The sequence below is a fragment of the Ophidiomyces ophidiicola genome (genome assembly GCF_022830035.1).
Source record: "Ophidiomyces ophidiicola strain CBS 122913 chromosome Unknown scaffold_8, whole genome shotgun sequence".
NCBI classification, from domain to species: Eukaryota; Fungi; Ascomycota; class Eurotiomycetes; order Onygenales; family Onygenaceae; genus Ophidiomyces; species Ophidiomyces ophidiicola.
The window spans coordinates 215883-233292 of NW_026054648.1; the positions used below are offsets into that span (position 1 = coordinate 215883).

The 17410-nt window shown below is 48.3% G+C and overlaps 7 protein-coding genes across 7 annotated transcripts; 4 read left to right on the forward strand and 3 right to left on the reverse strand.

The window, feature by feature from the left end:
• Positions 1-179: 179 nt before the first annotated feature.
• On the forward strand, positions 180-2552 carry LOZ57_002751 (uncharacterized protein; the record flags this gene model as incomplete). The annotated part of the gene is made up of 1 exon (XM_049251812.1): positions 180-2552. One exon carries the CDS (start codon positions 180-182, stop codon positions 2550-2552), a length of 2373 nt encoding a protein of 790 aa, XP_049109130.1.
• A 391-nt stretch (positions 2553-2943) lies between these two features.
• Positions 2944-4884, forward strand: LOZ57_002752 (uncharacterized protein; the record flags this gene model as incomplete). The annotated part of the gene is made up of 2 exons (XM_049251813.1): positions 2944-3573; positions 3637-4884. The coding sequence occupies 2 exons, from the start codon at positions 2944-2946 to the stop codon at positions 4882-4884; spliced, it is 1878 nt and encodes a 625-aa protein (XP_049109131.1).
• Positions 4885-5205: 321 nt separating this feature from the next.
• Positions 5206-7043, forward strand: TEP1 (Telomerase protein component 1; the record flags this gene model as incomplete). Its single annotated transcript, XM_049251814.1, has 3 exons — positions 5206-5223; positions 5335-5419; positions 5476-7043. The coding sequence occupies 3 exons, from the start codon at positions 5206-5208 to the stop codon at positions 7041-7043; spliced, it is 1671 nt and encodes a 556-aa protein (XP_049109132.1).
• A 312-nt stretch (positions 7044-7355) lies between these two features.
• Positions 7356-7864, reverse strand: LSM4 (RNA processing protein; the record flags this gene model as incomplete). Its single annotated transcript, XM_049251815.1, has 3 exons — positions 7356-7529; positions 7609-7800; positions 7862-7864. 3 exons carry the CDS (start codon positions 7862-7864, stop codon positions 7356-7358), a joined length of 369 nt encoding a protein of 122 aa, XP_049109133.1.
• Positions 7865-8410: 546 nt separating this feature from the next.
• Positions 8411-10187, forward strand: LOZ57_002755 (uncharacterized protein; the record flags this gene model as incomplete). Its single annotated transcript, XM_049251816.1, has 3 exons — positions 8411-8531; positions 8587-8657; positions 8715-10187. 3 exons carry the CDS (start codon positions 8411-8413, stop codon positions 10185-10187), a joined length of 1665 nt encoding a protein of 554 aa, XP_049109134.1.
• A 1658-nt stretch (positions 10188-11845) lies between these two features.
• HAT1 (histone acetyltransferase 1) lies at positions 11846-13623 on the reverse strand (the record flags this gene model as incomplete). The annotated part of the gene is made up of 4 exons (XM_049251817.1): positions 11846-12860; positions 12913-13177; positions 13251-13529; positions 13584-13623. 4 exons carry the CDS (start codon positions 13621-13623, stop codon positions 11846-11848), a joined length of 1599 nt encoding a protein of 532 aa, XP_049109135.1.
• A 383-nt stretch (positions 13624-14006) lies between these two features.
• LOZ57_002757 (uncharacterized protein) lies at positions 14007-17285 on the reverse strand (the record flags this gene model as incomplete). The annotated part of the gene is made up of 6 exons (XM_049251818.1): positions 14007-14519; positions 14570-14773; positions 14824-14900; positions 14954-16786; positions 16858-16930; positions 16983-17285. 6 exons carry the CDS (start codon positions 17283-17285, stop codon positions 14007-14009), a joined length of 3003 nt encoding a protein of 1000 aa, XP_049109136.1.
• Positions 17286-17410: the final 125 nt, after the last annotated feature.

Consider the following 17410-nt stretch of genomic DNA (forward strand, 5'->3'; position numbering starts at 1 on the left):
CCACTTATTACTCAGCAAATCACGTGCCTCCATATTTGGCGTCCAGTCTCGGGTCGGGAGAGCACAATTGCCGAGCCAATCGGAAGCTGTGATTGACGTCATTCCAGATGATTTCGAAGCTCGGTCGCGTCTTGATCAATGAACAAACAACACATCTATCTGGCAATGTCCTTGCTGCAATGGGCGCTGCCGGAATTTTACGGGCTAGATGGAAATGGCCGTTAGGTGCTAGCGCGCTCTTGGGGAGTGGGTATTCCTTTTCTGCATTCATCGGGGGACGACCCATAAATTGTGATGCAGGACGCAATATCGCAACCTGGAAACCTAGGCCCCATACTAAGGAGTCTAGCCAAGAAGAGCTGGAGAAGGATGTGGTTTCTAAAGATCACCTTTCTGAAGAAGAGGTTTCGGCTTGGGAAAAGCTGGGGCAGAAGCTAGGGATTCCAAGGGGTTCGTTTAACTCTTTGGAATGGGCGGATCACTTAAAGAGCTATGTTGTGCCAACGTGGACCTCACTACTCCCGGAAAAGTTGCAGAGTCTTCAACGAGAGCTGTCAATGGCCCAAGGGTCACTGGCTGATGATATTTGGTCAGAAGCGCAAGATCCAACTTCCAATCCCGAGATAACGCGGTCCGCCACCGTCCGAATTGGCGAAGGGATCTGTCGCAAGGAGCAATACTTTCAATGGCGACGCCGCCGAGCAATTGCGAAGAAACTTGCCGATTACCTAGGTCTTGATGAAGATGTGCATCCAGATGATGTACCGGTGATTGCTATGTGTGGTTCCGGCGGGGGCCTGCGTGCTCTTGTAGCCGGTACTGGCTCTTATCTTGCAGCGCAAGAGGCTGGACTGTGGGATTGCGTGATGTATACAGCCGGAGTCAGCGGGTCTTGCTGGCTACAGGCAATTTATCACTCTTCCCTTGCAAAACAGGATTTTGGAACAATGATTGATCATCTTAAAAGCAGACTTGATATACACATTGCGTTTCCGCCTGCCGCTCTAAATTTATTGACAACAACCCCAACAAACAAATATTTGCTGCGGAGCGTGGTTGAAAAATTGAAAAGTGATCCGGATGCGGATTTTGGCTTAGTCGATATCTATGGGATCTTGCTAGCTTCTAGGCTTCTTGTGCCATCCGGCGGAAATGTTGGACCTCTGGATCGCGACCTCAAACTTTCCAGTCAACGCAGCCATATTGATTCCGGCGCCAACCCCTTACCCATATATACAGCAGTTCGGCATGAAATACCAGATATTTCTTCATCTGAAAACACGGAAACCGAAGCCTTACTAAACGAGAGAAGAAAGGAAGCTAAGCAGGAAAGTTGGTTTCAATGGTTTGAATTCACTCCCCATGAGTTTTTTTGTGAAGAGCTTGGAGCGGGAATACCGATCTGGGCACTGGGACGACAGTTTGAAGCAGGAAAAGACATTTCACCTTCTCATGGTCGTTTTGCTCCCGAATTAAGAATTCCGGCGCTTATGGGTGTTTGGGGCAGCGCATTCTGCGCAACTTTAGCGCACTATTACAAGGAAGTACGGCCAGCATTGACGGGAATAGCTGGGTTTTCTGGAATCGGTTCTTTAATAGAAGAGCGAAATGAAGATCTAGCTCGGGTGCACCCAATAGACCCAGCAACAGTACCCAATTTTATTCTGGGGCTGGAGGGTAAACTACCTGAATCCTGCCCCGAATCTATATTCAGAGATTCGCACCTCCGCCTGATGGATGCCGGCATGAGCAATAACCTACCCATATACCCACTGTTACGTCCTGGCCGAGACGTTGACCTCATTATTGCTTTTGATGTATCGGCCGATATCAGAGAGGAGAATTGGCTCTCCGTTGTCGATGGGTATGCCCGCCAGCGTGGAATAAAGGGCTGGCCAATGGGTGCAGGATGGCCAAAAAGTGATACTGCACCTGAAGAAACAGCATCTGCCCTCGAAATAGTAGAAGAGAGTCGCAAAAACGCCAACGACCACCAAAACTTGGAAGAGATAGATCAAGTTCCCAAGTTACCAACACACTTTGAACCCGGCAAGACCGATCTCACATATTGTAATATTTGGATTGGTACGACGGAGGAGAGGAAATTGTCTGCCGAGCCGCCCCCTTCTAAGAGAATCACCTTTTCGGGCACTCAAGGCGACCAAGATGCCAACTTCCATGTTATGAAACCTGAGGCGGGCATCGCGGTTGCTTATTTCCCCTTGATACCGAATCCAGCAGCTCCCCGCCTTCAATCCAATACCGAGGCATCGAATTTCACTTCGGAGGAGCCGAAGATTAACAATGCAACCGTTGATGATTCCAGTCACGCTGTCCCCATAGATCCTGCTAAAGATGACTTTTTGAGTACTTGGAACTTTGTCTATACACCACAGCAAGTTGACGCTGTGGTTGGGCTGGCAAAAGCAAATTTTGCCGAAGGGGAAGATCAAGTGAAGCGGGTGGTTAGGGGAATATACGAGCGGAAGAAGAAGATCAGATTGGAAAAACAACGCGAAGAAGATTTGCGGGGTCTTAGCCAATTATCCTAACAACGTTTTTAGGAGGATACATTACTTCTGCCAGCAAGTATTTGGACCTCCTGATGAAATCCCAGCTAGACCTGGGGTGTAACGGAGGTCTTCAGCACCTCTTGGTGTCTTCATGTTAGTTATCCAAGCCATAGTGGCTACTGCAGGCATTTCCTTTTTTATATACTTCTACATAAAAATATGCAAATAGTACTCTGTACGGAATATTTCTTTTGTATTGAGCTAAGCCCTTTTAGGCTGACTAGTTAGTTAGTTAGTTAGGTAGCCGCTAACCGCCTCAGAAGTTGACTAACTAACACCGGAGGCACGTAAAGTACGGAGTACTCCGTACGGAGTACCTACTTCAAGATAGATCATCTTGCTTCGTTTTCCAACACAGAATGTTTTGACAATGTCCACAAAAGTTGTAGATGGCTTGTGGCTTTGTTTCCGTCCATCTTTTGCTCGGCTTGTCTCCCCATCATCGTCCTTGCCATTATGGCCTAAGGCACCAAATTTTCGCAGCCATAAAGTGTCTCGAAGGCTAGTCTCATCAGGGACGAAATTGCAGCCACATCCTGCAGCATTACCCAGTCATTCGACCAGATCAGCACATTCTCCCAGCGAGAATGAAATTTCCAATTTTGACAAAGAAGCTGACAGTTGGCCGGAGGGTATTTGCGAACCTGAAGAACCTCTACCAACAGGATTTGATTTCGAAGAGTTGAAACAGGCAAGGGAATGGGTACGACGCGAAAATGTCGGCCCCAGCTATGAACTCCGACAAAAGAACGTGAAGACACTGGAGTCCTTATTGAACACTGTTGTTGGGGAGCGACCGAACCATATAGCTGCGCTGCGGATTTTGCGTGAGTTAATCGAACGTCGAAATATCAAACCACAGCTTAAGCACTACCGCGCAATGATGTTAGCAAATGCCGATTCATCGTCTGGCTCAGCCTTGCATGTGAAGAGTATTCTGCAAGAAATGGAAATGCTTGGAATCACCCTAGATTCGGGGACCTTACATGCAGCATTAAGAGTAAGTACCATCATAGATGTTATTCTATCAGATTTTGCTAATTACATACAATCGAGTATTTAGGCTCTTGCTGTTCATCCGGATTATCTAATTCGCCAAGAGATTCTTCTTACTCTTCGAGACCAATGGCTAACACTTGATCCGGCAGGTTGGCATAGTGTTGTAATTGGTCTCCTACGGGAGAGGCAATATGAACTCGCCCTTGATAATATTGAGGAAATGGAGGCACAGGGTATCCAAGTCAAGCCATGGCTGTATGCATTAACCATTTATAATTTGGCGGATGCCGAAGAGTACGACGAAGTGTTGAATCTAATGCAACCCCGCATAACAGCAGGACAACACCTTTCAACAAATTTGTGGTTTCATTTGCTTGACAAGGCCAGCTCTGCAATGCACAAAGCCCTAACATCTTATATCTGGAAACAACAAGTTCAGCGCGGGCATATAATACCTTCTTACGGGGTTTGCAATAATGTCCTTGCAATATGTGCTCGCACAGGAGACGTTGAATTGGCAATTTCGGTATTTGAAATCTTAGACCAACGGAAGGCTATAATCTCTTTAGATAACTACGAGTCGCTGCTTGACACGTATGTTATGGCTGGGGACTTTGACTCTGCCGTTCGCGTCCTGTGCACTATGGAGAATGCCAATCTTGGAATTAGTGAACCCTCCACCCGTCTTCTTTTGTCCGCTGCGCTTCGGTCCGACATCAAAGCTCAAGATCTGTGGCGGACTCTGAAGGCGCTGCGGACCGAAGAAAACAGACTTGTACCAGTGGTGGCTGCAAACATTGCCATTCAGCTATGTGCTAAAAGGGGTAACATCGAGGAAGCAATGGATATTTATCGTGAATTGCATATCGTATGCTGCTCTGGCCCTAGCTCAGCTACATTCGACGCCCTTTTCGGTGCTTGTCGCAAATCTCAACGCACAGACATGATCAGCTTCTTTCTACAGGAAATGCAGCTACTCAACATTTTGCCAACCCAGTCTACATACGAAATACTGATTGTTTTGTGTGTAGACCTGAAACATTTTGAAATAGCTCATAGATATTTGCTTGAGATGGCGCAGTCTGGGTTCTCCTTGACGGAGGCTTCAAAACGGTATATCAGGATGAAATGTGCACAGTCGGACCTCACCGCCGCAAACGCTCTACGACATGATATCCTAGTCAGAAAGCCAGTACAGAGGGGATACAGAAAGTTGACCGCCAACACATCCATGGTCAGCGTAGGAGCTAGTGTTGGACGTACAAACACATCCCAACAGTCGATGACGCCGATGGATCAAGAAAAGGATTAATTGCTAGCCACTATCCTGTAAAGCAATTGTATATATATAATTACATTAATCCAGCGAGTTCTGAGCAGGCCGTAGTCGTGGTGTCGCCCTTTTACAGTAGAAGAATCTTGAAACCAAGGGGCCTGAGAGTGACGTCACATGTTCAATTTTTGCTGTGAGTTGGAGCCAGCTGCGTGGATCTGGACTAACAACTCCCATAACTACAACATACTCTGCCGCCTAGGGCACGGCCACCATCTTTCTTGATCACTTCAACATTATCCAGGGCCAGGCTGTACTGTATGGTTGGCAACGCATGTCGTACAGTCGTGTGTCCTCGCCATGGGCTTCGATGCAATGGTGCGCCAGCTCTCTCCTTTATTGGCGATTTGGATTGGACCCGGCGCTGATTGCCACCAATTCCTAGCATATTGTCTGCTTTGTATTGGAAAACACTGACTGCAGGTTTAGACATCACTGCTGCGGCAGATCGTGGCGGGCCCACGTATCCGTCATGCGGAATCGAACCTTGATTTGTGCTATGTGACCGATGATAGTATGTCTTAATCTACTTTTATCCGAAGAGAGTCTAATAAATGTCCGGAAATGCAGTAATAGCTACCTCCGGACCGTCGTCAACATACCCCAAACGTGCGTACCGGAACCCTACTGACGCCCTTGTACGTTTTCTGGACTCAAAACATGGCGAGAATTGGTCGATATGGGAATTTCGTGCCGAAGGCACCGGATATCCCGATGAGGAGGTTTATGGTCGAATACATCATTTCCCCTGGCCAGATCATCACCCTCCACCGTTCGCCATTATCCCGCCGATGATGGCCAGTATGCGCAATTGGATGAATGGAAAGTCAGAAGGCAAAAGGGTGATTGTAGTGCATTGTAAAGCAGGAAAAGGGAGGAGCGGCACCGCTGCTTGTAGCTTCCTTATCAGTGAGCAGGGTTGGTCCCCCGAGGATGCGATGAAGCAATTTACAGAGCGGCGGATGCGCGTGGGATTTGGCGCCGGTGTCAGCATACCTAGCCAACTGCGATATCTCCGTTATATTGATCGTTGGGCAAACAAGTACAACAAGAAGTATGTGGAGCGCCCGGTAGAACTTTTGGAAATACATATCTGGGGCGTACGAGATGGCGTCAAAGTCCAGGTGGAGAGTTACGTGGATGAGGGCCGGAAGATAAAATGTTTCCACCGATTCTACCGCAGCGAATGGATGACCGTGGATAGCGGAGAAGAATATCAGGATGAGAAGACTCAGTCTGAAACCACTTTGACAACGCCTGGAGACCTGCCTGTACCACCCGATCCTTCAAAGGCCGCTAAGACTTCCTTAGCAGAATCATCGCATATCGAGCCTCCCAAAGTTAAGGAATCTCTGAAAACAATAGATGACAATGCCTCAATCGCCTCAAAAGCGGTTTCTCCTGAAGAGGGGTTTTCGTCTGTAATTATTCGACCGAGAAAACGTCTCATTATCCCAACTTCCGACGTCAACATAGATTTCGAGAGACGCGCGACCGCAGCATACACCGGATGGACCATGATTACCTCTGTAGCCCATGTTTGGTTCAATGCCTATTTCGAAGGTGGAGACGAGCATGATTCAGGGGTATTTGAAGAGGAATGGGATGCCCTGGATGGAATCAAGGGCACGTATAGCAAAGGTGCCAGATGTTTTGACAAGTTCAAGGTTCTATGGAGATATCCTGCACCCACTCCTGGCGAAGAAGAGGCGGAGGATGGTGGTGCAGTTATTCCTGGAGGTCCACCACTTGCTGGCAAGGTGATCTCAGAGCCAGCGCCTGGCGAGCCCGTACAGGAGGGCCATGCGGCAGATTGGCGCGGAACGAGCGTGTTTGAAAACAAAGAAAAAGAGCCCGGTGAACAGGGGTGGTCATCAGATGAAGATGAAGATTCCCCCCTTCCAAATGACAACAGCATGCCAACGGCACGAGTGCAAAGAGAGCAAGGACAAAGCTCTAGAGACCCAACTACTTCGATATCAAGAGGGCTCCCACACGTGCGTAGACGAAGCTCTTCAACGGTTGGAATCAGCCCCCTTAACACCCCAGGTAATATTGGACCTGCTAATGCAAGTGGATGGGAAAATGATATTGGTGAACATCCAAAGGATAGAAGGAATAGAACAGGTAGCGCCTGAATCGTGTCATTTTTTGGAAGACTTTAGGGCAGGTAGGTATTTTCACTATAGACTTTTGCTTTAAGCCCAGCCAGGTATAACAGCGTATTAGTACATCTTCATTTCAACAGTGTAAATGTGATGTTCGCTCATGGTCTTCCTGCCAACCGAGCAAGCGTAGGCAGTTCAATCAGCGCTCAAGCAATGACGCCATAGAACTAAACGGAACAAATATTGTCCTGCGAGATATTTCAATATAATACCGCCTTGGCTTCAGCCCCGCCCCAAAAGAAATGATATAATGGCATAGTCTCGTAGAATAAATGGTCGTAATCATCCTCCTCGCCCTCTTCCGCGGCCCCTTCCACCGCGGCCTCTACCGCGTTCCCGCCCTCCTTCACCACGGGACTGCTGTGGGCCCCCACGCCCGCGGTTAGAGGATTGATTTTGCTGCTGCTGATCTCTAGCGAGGTCGACAACTTCTTCCGGAACTCTGAGATATTTTATCTAGCAAAGCGGCAAGGTCAGCGTGTTTACCATTCCTACCAGATGATGGGAATGGCATGGATGGAATAGAACAGCATACATTATTTCCCCTCACGTAAACCTCGGGTAATCTAAAAAAGCGATCTCCTTCGGGGCTTGTTTGTACAACCTCTTTGAGAGTTAAATTCATCCAACTGTCGCAGTTGACAAGATGACCATTGAGGGTTTCTCCATTCTTCAGCTCTACGAGCATCGGGTGACCTTGCGCAGCATTGAGAAGACCTAGAGGAAGCTGCAGGCCATCAGTAAAGGGAACAACCCGGCAACAGATCTTCTAGAAGAGCAACACCTACCATGGTCGCAAGGTATCGAGGGGGCTAAAAGCCCGAATTATGATGTAGGTGACGCAAACAGAGAGTCAGGAACTAATATTGTTGCCAACAGTCAATAAGCATACGAGAATCGGATTGTATCTAGACACCAGCAGCGTGCATCTACCACAGCCAGCGTATGGCGTTGGCATTTGCTGGGCTGTTGATGTGATAAAGGTTGACAACCTGCGGAGCTGGAATATAGATAACCCGACCCGGGACTTCTATCGGAATATTAATTATCCTGGAGATTATATCATCATCGAATAACCTGCTGCTTAGGTAAAAGTCCGCGGCTACCGTACGGAGTACTCCGTACTCCGTACACATGACTGGAATGCCGGGCGGGGCGGATACGAGCCGCTGCAAGAGGCTCAGCCCGGTATTAGTCAGAGCCGAGCCTCCTTGACGCAAAACGACAACGGGCAGAATCGCTCGTGAGAGACTCAAGCCAGGAAGCAAAAGACACTCTTTTTAAGGCCGTGGCAGAAGTCCCCCACCATGTTCGGCTGAGACGCCCTGGCCCTCAGTATGCTTTGGACCGCCAACACTTATCTACTGTATCTCCTCTTCGTCTCCGTTGTTGTCTACTCCATTGCGCTGCCCTTAGATTCGGGTGTTGTGGTCCGCACACCTGCGATATCCCGACGAAGTTAGTCGTTCTAGTCTCACAGCTGACTATATCTCCAATGGCTGATTTCTTTCAGATGAACACGTTCTCCCGATAACCTTCGAGGCTGCGTGCAATGGATGCTTTGATGATGCAGAGCAAGGAGTCGTATGTGTCGTACTGCTGATAGGCTCAGGCTTCGTTTTCCTTTAACAAAGGCAATAGATATTCTACTTAGACGTCCTTAGCACAAAATCAGTTTGCGGTGAGAGCCGTGTACGCCTCAATGGCCGGGATTTGAAACTGCATTGGGACGGCACCACTGCTGCTGGGGAGACAAATATAACAAGCAAACTTTCTAATGCCCGCAAAACTACCAGCCTCTTCATGAGTTTTCGCGCTCTCTGTGTGTCGAGCCCGGTTGGATCTGTTGAAGACTATGCTGCTCAGATACTCACTGTGACATTCCATCCCGCTGGTCGGGTTGATGAAAATAAGGAGGCATCTGGATTCGCCCTGTCATTTAATTCTGTGGGGAAACCGGAGATATTTCGCCTATCAACCTCTCCGGTATCCATCTCCGAGCACGATACCTCCTTTAAATCCTGGTTAAATTCTTCGGGCTCCGACGAGTTCCACGTGCAGAGTTATGCAAACAGCGACGCGACCAGAATCGTCAATCTGGAGGATGAGCTGCAGCAACTGCATCTACTTAGGCAGGAGGCACAGAGAATAGAAACCATAATCAGGGAAAAGGACCAGAGAATCAGGATGCATCTTCTGGATGACTGTACCTGTCTCTCGTCTATGCTTCAGAAATGCAAAACTCTCAGCTGCTTTGCTGAAGTTTCTTTTAAACTCGTTCCGGATCTTTTTCGCCTCATGAAATACCGATTTGGTACACTGCCACCCACCTTATCCGGCGCTTTTTGCCCTTCTCTTGTCGGAGACTCAGGAGGCCGAAACATCACAACGGGTTCATCTGCCTCCACTTTTTCAAACAGTAGCCAGGTAACCGTCGAAGGCCGACCGACTAATGCTATTACTCACCGTCCAAAGACGCCGGGAGGGTCTCTTATAGTAACACCACAGTCGACACAGCATATTGTTGGGGTCATCGTCGTGGTGCTTCTCCTCATTGCTACGATAGCTTTTGTATTTAAAACTTTCCGCGACTCGATATCTTGTCGCCGGCGCCGCGTGGATCTTGCCGCAAGGCGCGAAGAAAGGAGAGCTCGCCAGGCGTATCGTGCGGCGGCGTGTCGCTACCGATTCAGTTTATGGTGGACTGAGCTATGGAACTGTTTGAATGGGGCTTCTAGCCCGCAATCTAGCCATTTCCAACGTCGATTCAACACCCCAAATGGCGCCGACAACATTTTCATAGACCCAAGGCGGCCGGTCCCACTAGGCGCGTATGCAATGCAAAATGAAATTGTAGGATTCCGTCGGGCTCTAGAATATGTAGGGCAATTGGTGCAAATTAACGGCCCTCCCGAGCAACGGCGAGCATCTCAAGACATCGCAGAAATAGGAGCCATGAGGGCATCTGATAGCACACCAACAATTTTATCCTCTATTGCTCCCCTGACGACCCTTGCGTCTCCGAGTACAAGCACCATCTTCAGCTACGAGACAGACGAAACTGGGACTATTGAGAGCATTGATCTTGAAACGGCGACTATGGTTAGTGGATGAGCGAGTGGCCTGGGCTTGTGCGGTTTTCTACTTGATGGTGTTAAGGGAGTTGCAATAATACGTTGTAATTATCTACATAGCCTGGAGGATTCTGGCATCTTAGCCTAGTTTCCCGACTTTTTCGTTTTACTATGTTTTGCCCCCCTGTGTGTGTGCCCCGTAGAGTAAATGTCTCCACACCGACGGCGTATATGTCCTCTAGGCCATTTCCCGGCGGCTCGATATGTTTACAGCAGCCTCTCCGCCGCTTGTATCCTGAAACCAATTGGGGCCAACCGGTGAACGGACGGAGTACGGATAAATGTATGTACATACATACGGAGTACATACGGCGAGTAGTGTCTTACATTAGGTTGCTAGGTCCTAAGGGTGGAAATCCATTTATGTAGCCGTGCCTAGCACTCACACACAAATAGCCTGCAAATCAACAGGTTGGGCATGTTACCAGTACACCGTTCACGCCTCGGGACAAGAGGTTTTTTGTTTGGGAGGTGTATCATTCACGGGGGAGTATTCTGTTGGTTAGTTATATTAAGTACGGCTCAGCTAGGACTATTCCGAGCAATGCGCCAATTGTACACACCCCCGGCATCACAGTAAAAGAAGGTGAAAAGCAATGTTGACAGGCCCCTCGTTGCCACTGAGGGGCATTTTTCTGGACACAGTTTTTGTTTCATGGCTGCGTTTCTGCTCATTCTGAGTAGGGGAGTGCGCTTGGTAGAACAACGACTTCGATACTACCGGTAGGTAAACAAACACAGATTTGGACTAAATTGTTAACTACCAATAGGCTAACATTCAACTCAGCCACAGCTCTTCTGCGGCAAACCTTACTCCTCCTGCCTCAACCTTAACGGCCTTATCATTTGTACCTAAACTAAAATATTTGGCCTCGAGTAATCGCACGGCAGCAAAGCTTGGGTTCCAGGGCTGGTCGTTGGGCTTGTTATAGCTTGCGTTATAATTTGTACCCTTGGTTTCTGGGTCGGACGTTGACGGCAGTGGAGTTCGAATATGCTTGTCACGTCAATGACAACCGCCCAACTCAGGACCCTTCTATAAGGGCCAGTATCCCCCACGACAGGATGCACAAGGGGCCAGGGAGATGGATGCGCAGACAAAAGATTTCTAGCAACACGAGTATAAAGCTCCACGCTGATCCTTCTTAGTAGTAAAAACACTGATTGTAGTAATGGTGATATGGAGTGTTGCATATTGCGTTCATTTGGAATAAATGGATGTGTTTTTTAGTAAACATTGACTTTTTCGGATGTAAGAATTGGTCTAAATATTCAACTCTGATATACTCGTACCGAAAGTTTATATATCCTTAATATATTTTCTCTAGATATCAAAGTGGAGGCTTATTGGAGTTAGAATGCTCTTTTTGACGAGCAGTGTCGTGAGTTCCAGTAGAATGGTCGGGCTATGGAACCGCTACTGCCGACAAAGTAAGAGGTCGAGTAGGTGTGGTTGTCTGAAATAAGGCAGCTACTTGATACGAATGTAAGAGATATAGTTAGATAGTATGAGAACTAAGATTGAACTGTTCAAGTGTCATGACCCAAATTTACCGTAAGATAGCCCACAATGCCCGTGATAACACCATTAATAGAGCCTGGTTTTGTGCAGATAGAAATACAATAGAATCCAGCAGCTCATCTCTGTATTTTGGCTTTCTTTGGGGAGCCGACCACATTTTGTTCAACCTTCGCTTGCATAGCCTTAGGCTTAGGGGGAGGACCACTGTCGTCGCTCTCATCATCGTCGTCTGAGACAGCATACTTTCTCTTCTTCCTCCCTTTTCCTTTGCCCTCTGTTTCACCAGCTTCGGCTCCAGTCTCTTGCTTCTGCAGAGTTAGAGGTGACCCGGCCTGCGTTTTCAGTACAAAGGCTTTCAGTAAATTTTCATATCCCTCCTCAACATTATGCAACGTCTCTTCTAGTTTTTCCACTCTTTCAGCCCGATCAAGTTGGATCAACATATCACGGTGACGTTTATAAAGTCGCTGTTTTACCAGCATACGCCACCAGTAATATCTCCTATCGTGTTCGTTTGCGGCGCGTGACTTTTGAATTCTTAAGCGTGCTAAATTGACATTGTGGGACCCGCGATGAGACATGGGGATGAGGCTAAGGAGATACATTTCTAGAAGATGGGCGAACTGAGTGGGTGCAATTTTGTAGTCTCTGCGTATGTTGCGTATCGTCTCAGTTGGAAGAAGAAGGGATGTGGGAACAAAACGGGGATGACGGAGGCGTTCTTGCTTCGGCGAAGGAGGGTCTACGTTTATTGAGACAATATGCTGCTCAAAAATTGGCTGTAATAGAGTGTAGTCGTTTGTATCGCGGAGGGCATCGAAGGCTTCGTTGGGATCTTCGATAGTAAGCTCACGAATCGTAGAATCTTGAAGGCATGCGTCGTGCACAGTCCTATAGAGCTCCGTGCCATGACCGCTTAATTGGTGTGGCTGAAGGATGAGGAACTGGGATATACGAAGACGTGATGGAAGACTCGCCGAGTCGAGCGTCTCTCCGTATGGGAAGGAGGTGTTCACCACTTCATCTCGTTTACCGGTACGGTCAAAGAAGTACCATCTGTATGTCGTAACATAACCCACAAATGAATAGACAGACGCGTCCGGTGTCGGAGGTTCGTCTAGCTTCTCATATCTGCCCGAATACTTAGCAAATGGTCAATCTGAGGCGCGAAGAAAAAGCTCACAGAAAGAACACTGTCCACCTATCTAGAGTCCATTCGAAATCATCTGTTTCAATCGGGGTTCCGCCTTCAATATAGAGAGAAACGAAAATCTGGATTCGATCTAGGAGTTCCTGGACCTTCGGGTCGAGTAGAGAGCCCTTCCATATTTCATAATTGCGCTTCCTCTTTGTATAGCTACGGCACATCTTCCCTGGAGGAGTGAAGTCCTTTGCGTCATTTTCATTTATCACAGATTCCTCGAATTTTGGGAGAGGTGTAAAGGAAGCTGTTAGATTGTTACGGTTAGCCGACAAGCTTACAATATGGCTATAAAAAGATCGGGTACTGGAGCGTCACACCTTCTGGAAGGAAGGCTTTCAGGGCTTTGTTGAGATCAGCAGGAGCCACATCCTCCACAGCCTTGAATTTCTCATCGTAAGAGATGCAAACATTCGATCTCAAATCGTGCGCAGCGAACCGCAGCTGCATCATTAGCCCCTTATAGCCAAATATTGTTTCGCTATCGCCAAAGATAGGATAGGTGAACTGAGGATAGAAAGTCGAGAGCGTTTTGAGCTTGCCATCGCCGCCTGGCTGAACAATTGATACTTGAAGAGCATCGTTGGCGCTACAAGTCCCTAAATAACTGTTAATACAAAATACGGCAAGAGTTCAGCGAAGGGCAGCCCTACAGGCAGCCTGGTCCTCCGTTGGTATTGAGTCGGCGGGCATTCTGAGAGGAGACGAGTTCACTCTTCGGTTGGCGAGATGTTATCAAGCTTCTGATCTCTCGCGGCCGGAAGAACGCGCTTGAATGCGCGGAATCAATCAGGAAATGACGCCAAGGCGCTAGCGATAAGGTGAATTCCCGCCTCACCTTAATGCCACAACTAGCTAACCCTCTTTAGGCAAGGCCGCTATTACATCACGTGGATAACCCCCTAAACTATAAAACCTTAAATTCGACCCATACTGGACCAATGCAAGCGTACAACAGTTAAAGAATTAGTAGCTTCCATATCATCTTAGTTGGATACACTCAACTTTTGGTATTGATTATCAACCTATATAAACACGTGTATCTATGTATGGTCTAGCTAAGCGGCAAAGTCTTCTCAAACAGCAATATTATACTCATCGATCACACTCCTGGGTTCTTCGTATTGCCCTATACTCTTCCAATCCATATCTAGGCCAAAACCTTTCGGACCACCAACCCGCAACCCACGCTCGTCGCCAGTCCATAACGGATGTGCCGGCATCGCAATTACACGAACTTTGAGGCCATACCGGAGCTCCTGCGAACCAATCGCTTCTCCATCTTGTCCCAAGATAGAAATCAAATCCGGAACTGTGCAGATGACGTCCTGTTTGGCCAACTCCTCAGGGCATTCTTCGTCATTCACATAGGCGGCGTAAAGGTACTCGTTTTGGAATGGGATGATGAGTTGTCTGGTGTCCTCAGTCATGGACGATGTCGAACTCGCAGCTTTTGCCGAAGGTTGGTCTAGTTCATCTTTGGACAGTGGTGCAAGGACACAGTGTCCCATGGTATATCCACGTCCTACATCCCGGCGAACGTCGATGACTTTCCCGGTGTAAAGGAGTTTTCCAGGCGTTGTAGCGAACTGAAACCGTTAACTATTGATGAAGTCGAGCCGATATTTGATTAACTCACGATTGCTTCGGTAACATCAGTCTTGGCTCGGCGAGCCATATGAACAGCCCGACCCAAGTACCACGATTGGGAGACGGTGTTGGGAATAGCATACTCTTTGATTGCACTTCCAGGTAGTGGTCTAGCGGATACTGCTGTCTTCAAGCCTAGTTCAATGCAGGTAGCACGTAGCATGGTCTCAACTTTAGCATTGGAAGTGGCACTCTGAATAATTGTCAGCCACTAGCAGATTTATATATCGGGGCGCGTCCTACCATGACTACGGAGACGTTGCCATTCGCATCGGCTAACGTGCAAGGGGTGATTGGATGGCCGTAGACATAAGGTGTTCCTAGAATAAAAGCGTCAGTAACAGCTAGGGAAGAAGGGGTAAAGTCCACCCACCGTGTTCCATTGACGGATAGGCACGGCCCATTAAATCTCCATCAATCACTGGAATATCAAAATGAACGCCACTTGAGAATGAAGTCAGGCCATTTCCGCCTCCAATTTCGTCTGCAATTATTGCCTCAAAGTGAGTGTAGCCTGAGATTTGAACCGACATTTCAACAGATTTAAATAGCTCTTCACCCGAGGGAATTCGTTCCCCAGATACACTTGGAGCTCCGTACCAGGAGGCGAAGACGCAAATATCAGAGTCCGCCATTTTCTTAAGTGAGATGACACGCATTCTTTCAGGCGGGTAGTCTTTTAACATTTCAAGCCCAACAAGATACTGGAGATAAGATGGCCCACCGCCCCCAGTTCCTAAAACCCCAGTGCCGGAGGCGATAAATTCCAAGTCGACAGGACTAATATACCACACACCATTTCTCACGTCAGGCTTGTAGGATGGTATGTCGATAGAAATAGAATGTTTGACTCCAGAGGCGGCTGTATTCTCGTCTGCAGCAGCCTTGGGTGCTTCCTCACCATCGTTTTCTGCCTCATCGGCAAACAGATTCAGCTCATCATTAGAGACAGCTCCCTTCTCTGGGACTCTGAGTTTTCCTACCGCTTTAACAAGTATTCGGGTGGCTTTGTTTGTAACATACTGAAGGGGAAGCTTTTCGATTTCGGCAATTGCTACATCGCTGCGGTCAGCACCTCGTGCTACGGCCGCCTCTATCGCACTCTGCTCCGCCCTTTTGACCACCTCCTTTTCGTTCTGGCCCGCCAGAATTTCAATGAGATCGACAGTTCCTGCTACCTTTGCGATAGCGGCGCCAACAGCGTTTGCGGAATCATGATGAGGTGGAATGATGCACTCCTGGACTCCTTCGAGCGAATCCATATAGACGATGGAGCCACCACCGACAAGAAGAACAGTGACTGGTAGTGCCGATACTTTCATACCTTCAACAGCACGTTCCAGAATCTTCCTAATGCACCTGCGAGCCTCAGTAACAACGTCTGGCGAAATTGATGCAACCTTGAGTGGCTCGCCGATGCTTTCGGATCCAGTTGCAACGACGATATCAGTTGATGTCATGGTATCACCACCAAATACCAAAGCTTTGCTAGTGAGATAATGACCCACAGAATCCGGGCCAACGCTAACATGGCCAGTGGTTTCATCGCGACGAATGATGCTGCCTCCACCGAGTCCAACGGAGAGCACTTCTGGCATGGAAAACGCGGTTCTGACACCTCCAACTTCCACGAAGTTTGATGCTTGACGAGGGAATCCCGATGGGAGCAACGCGCAAACGTCCGAAGTAGTACCGCCAACGTCAATCACGAGGACTTGGCGATCCAAGGACGGGCGAGATCCTTGTCTATCAAGTCCAGCCAGAAATGCAGCACCAGTCATACTATTTGTGGGCCCACTTGCAAAGGTCTTTATGGGAAATTCAGACGCAGTCACCGCATCTGTTAGAGTACCATCATTTTGCGTGAGATATAGTTTGCATGAGAGATGAAGATCAGCCATGGCTTTGCAGAAAGCACGAACAGTCTTTCTAGCCAGTTTCAGGATAGAGGCGTTTAAGATCGTGGCGTTCTCACGCTCAAGTAAACCAACGCCACCGATCGAATGAGAGCAGATAATGGAGAGGGACGGGTTCAGTTCAAGCATAATTTTCTTGCAGGTTTCCTCATGGATTCCACTATGATCAAGGGGAGAAAACACCCCAATAATTGCAACCATACTGATACCAGCCTCGCGAATACTGTCCACAGTGGCTTTGATCTGTTCCAGATTAAGGGGACAGATTTCACGCCCATCGATTTCCAGGCCTGCAGACACGAACACACAAAATCAGTACACAATGACGTCCGAAAAGTCCAAAAATGGAGGTATTTCCTACCGCCATCCAAGTAGTACACAGGGCCAGCCATGATTTTCCGTAGTGCTGGGGGAAAGTCCGTGAACGGGGGGAGCTGAAGTTAAACTTAGCGCAAATGATGCAGCTGAATGGTTGCGAATACTAACCTCGCGAGTGAACGGGCCGCATAGTCTGATTACAGCAACCTTACAGAGTCTCCGGGCATCGGCCTCCACGACAGCATTGACGAAGTGGGTGGTTCCGATGGCGACACTGAGAATGTCTTGGGTGTCGACGGAGGACTTTTGGAGCACGCTCTTGATGACATCCTTAATGCCGCTGGTAACATCTGGCGTCGTGGGGGTCTTGCTGGAGGCTAGGACGCCGCGAGATTCGGTTTCAGATGCAGTGATGTCCAGAATGGCGGCATCGGTATTGGTGCCGCCGACGTCCACGCCGATGCGATACATTCTGAAGGGTGGGTGTCTTGCGGCTGGAGAGCAGCCACAACGGTCAAGGGAAACTGGAGGATAGTTAGCATTTATATCAAGTCTGTGGGTGGTGATCTGCGGAGCCAATTAACAGGTCCGTGGGT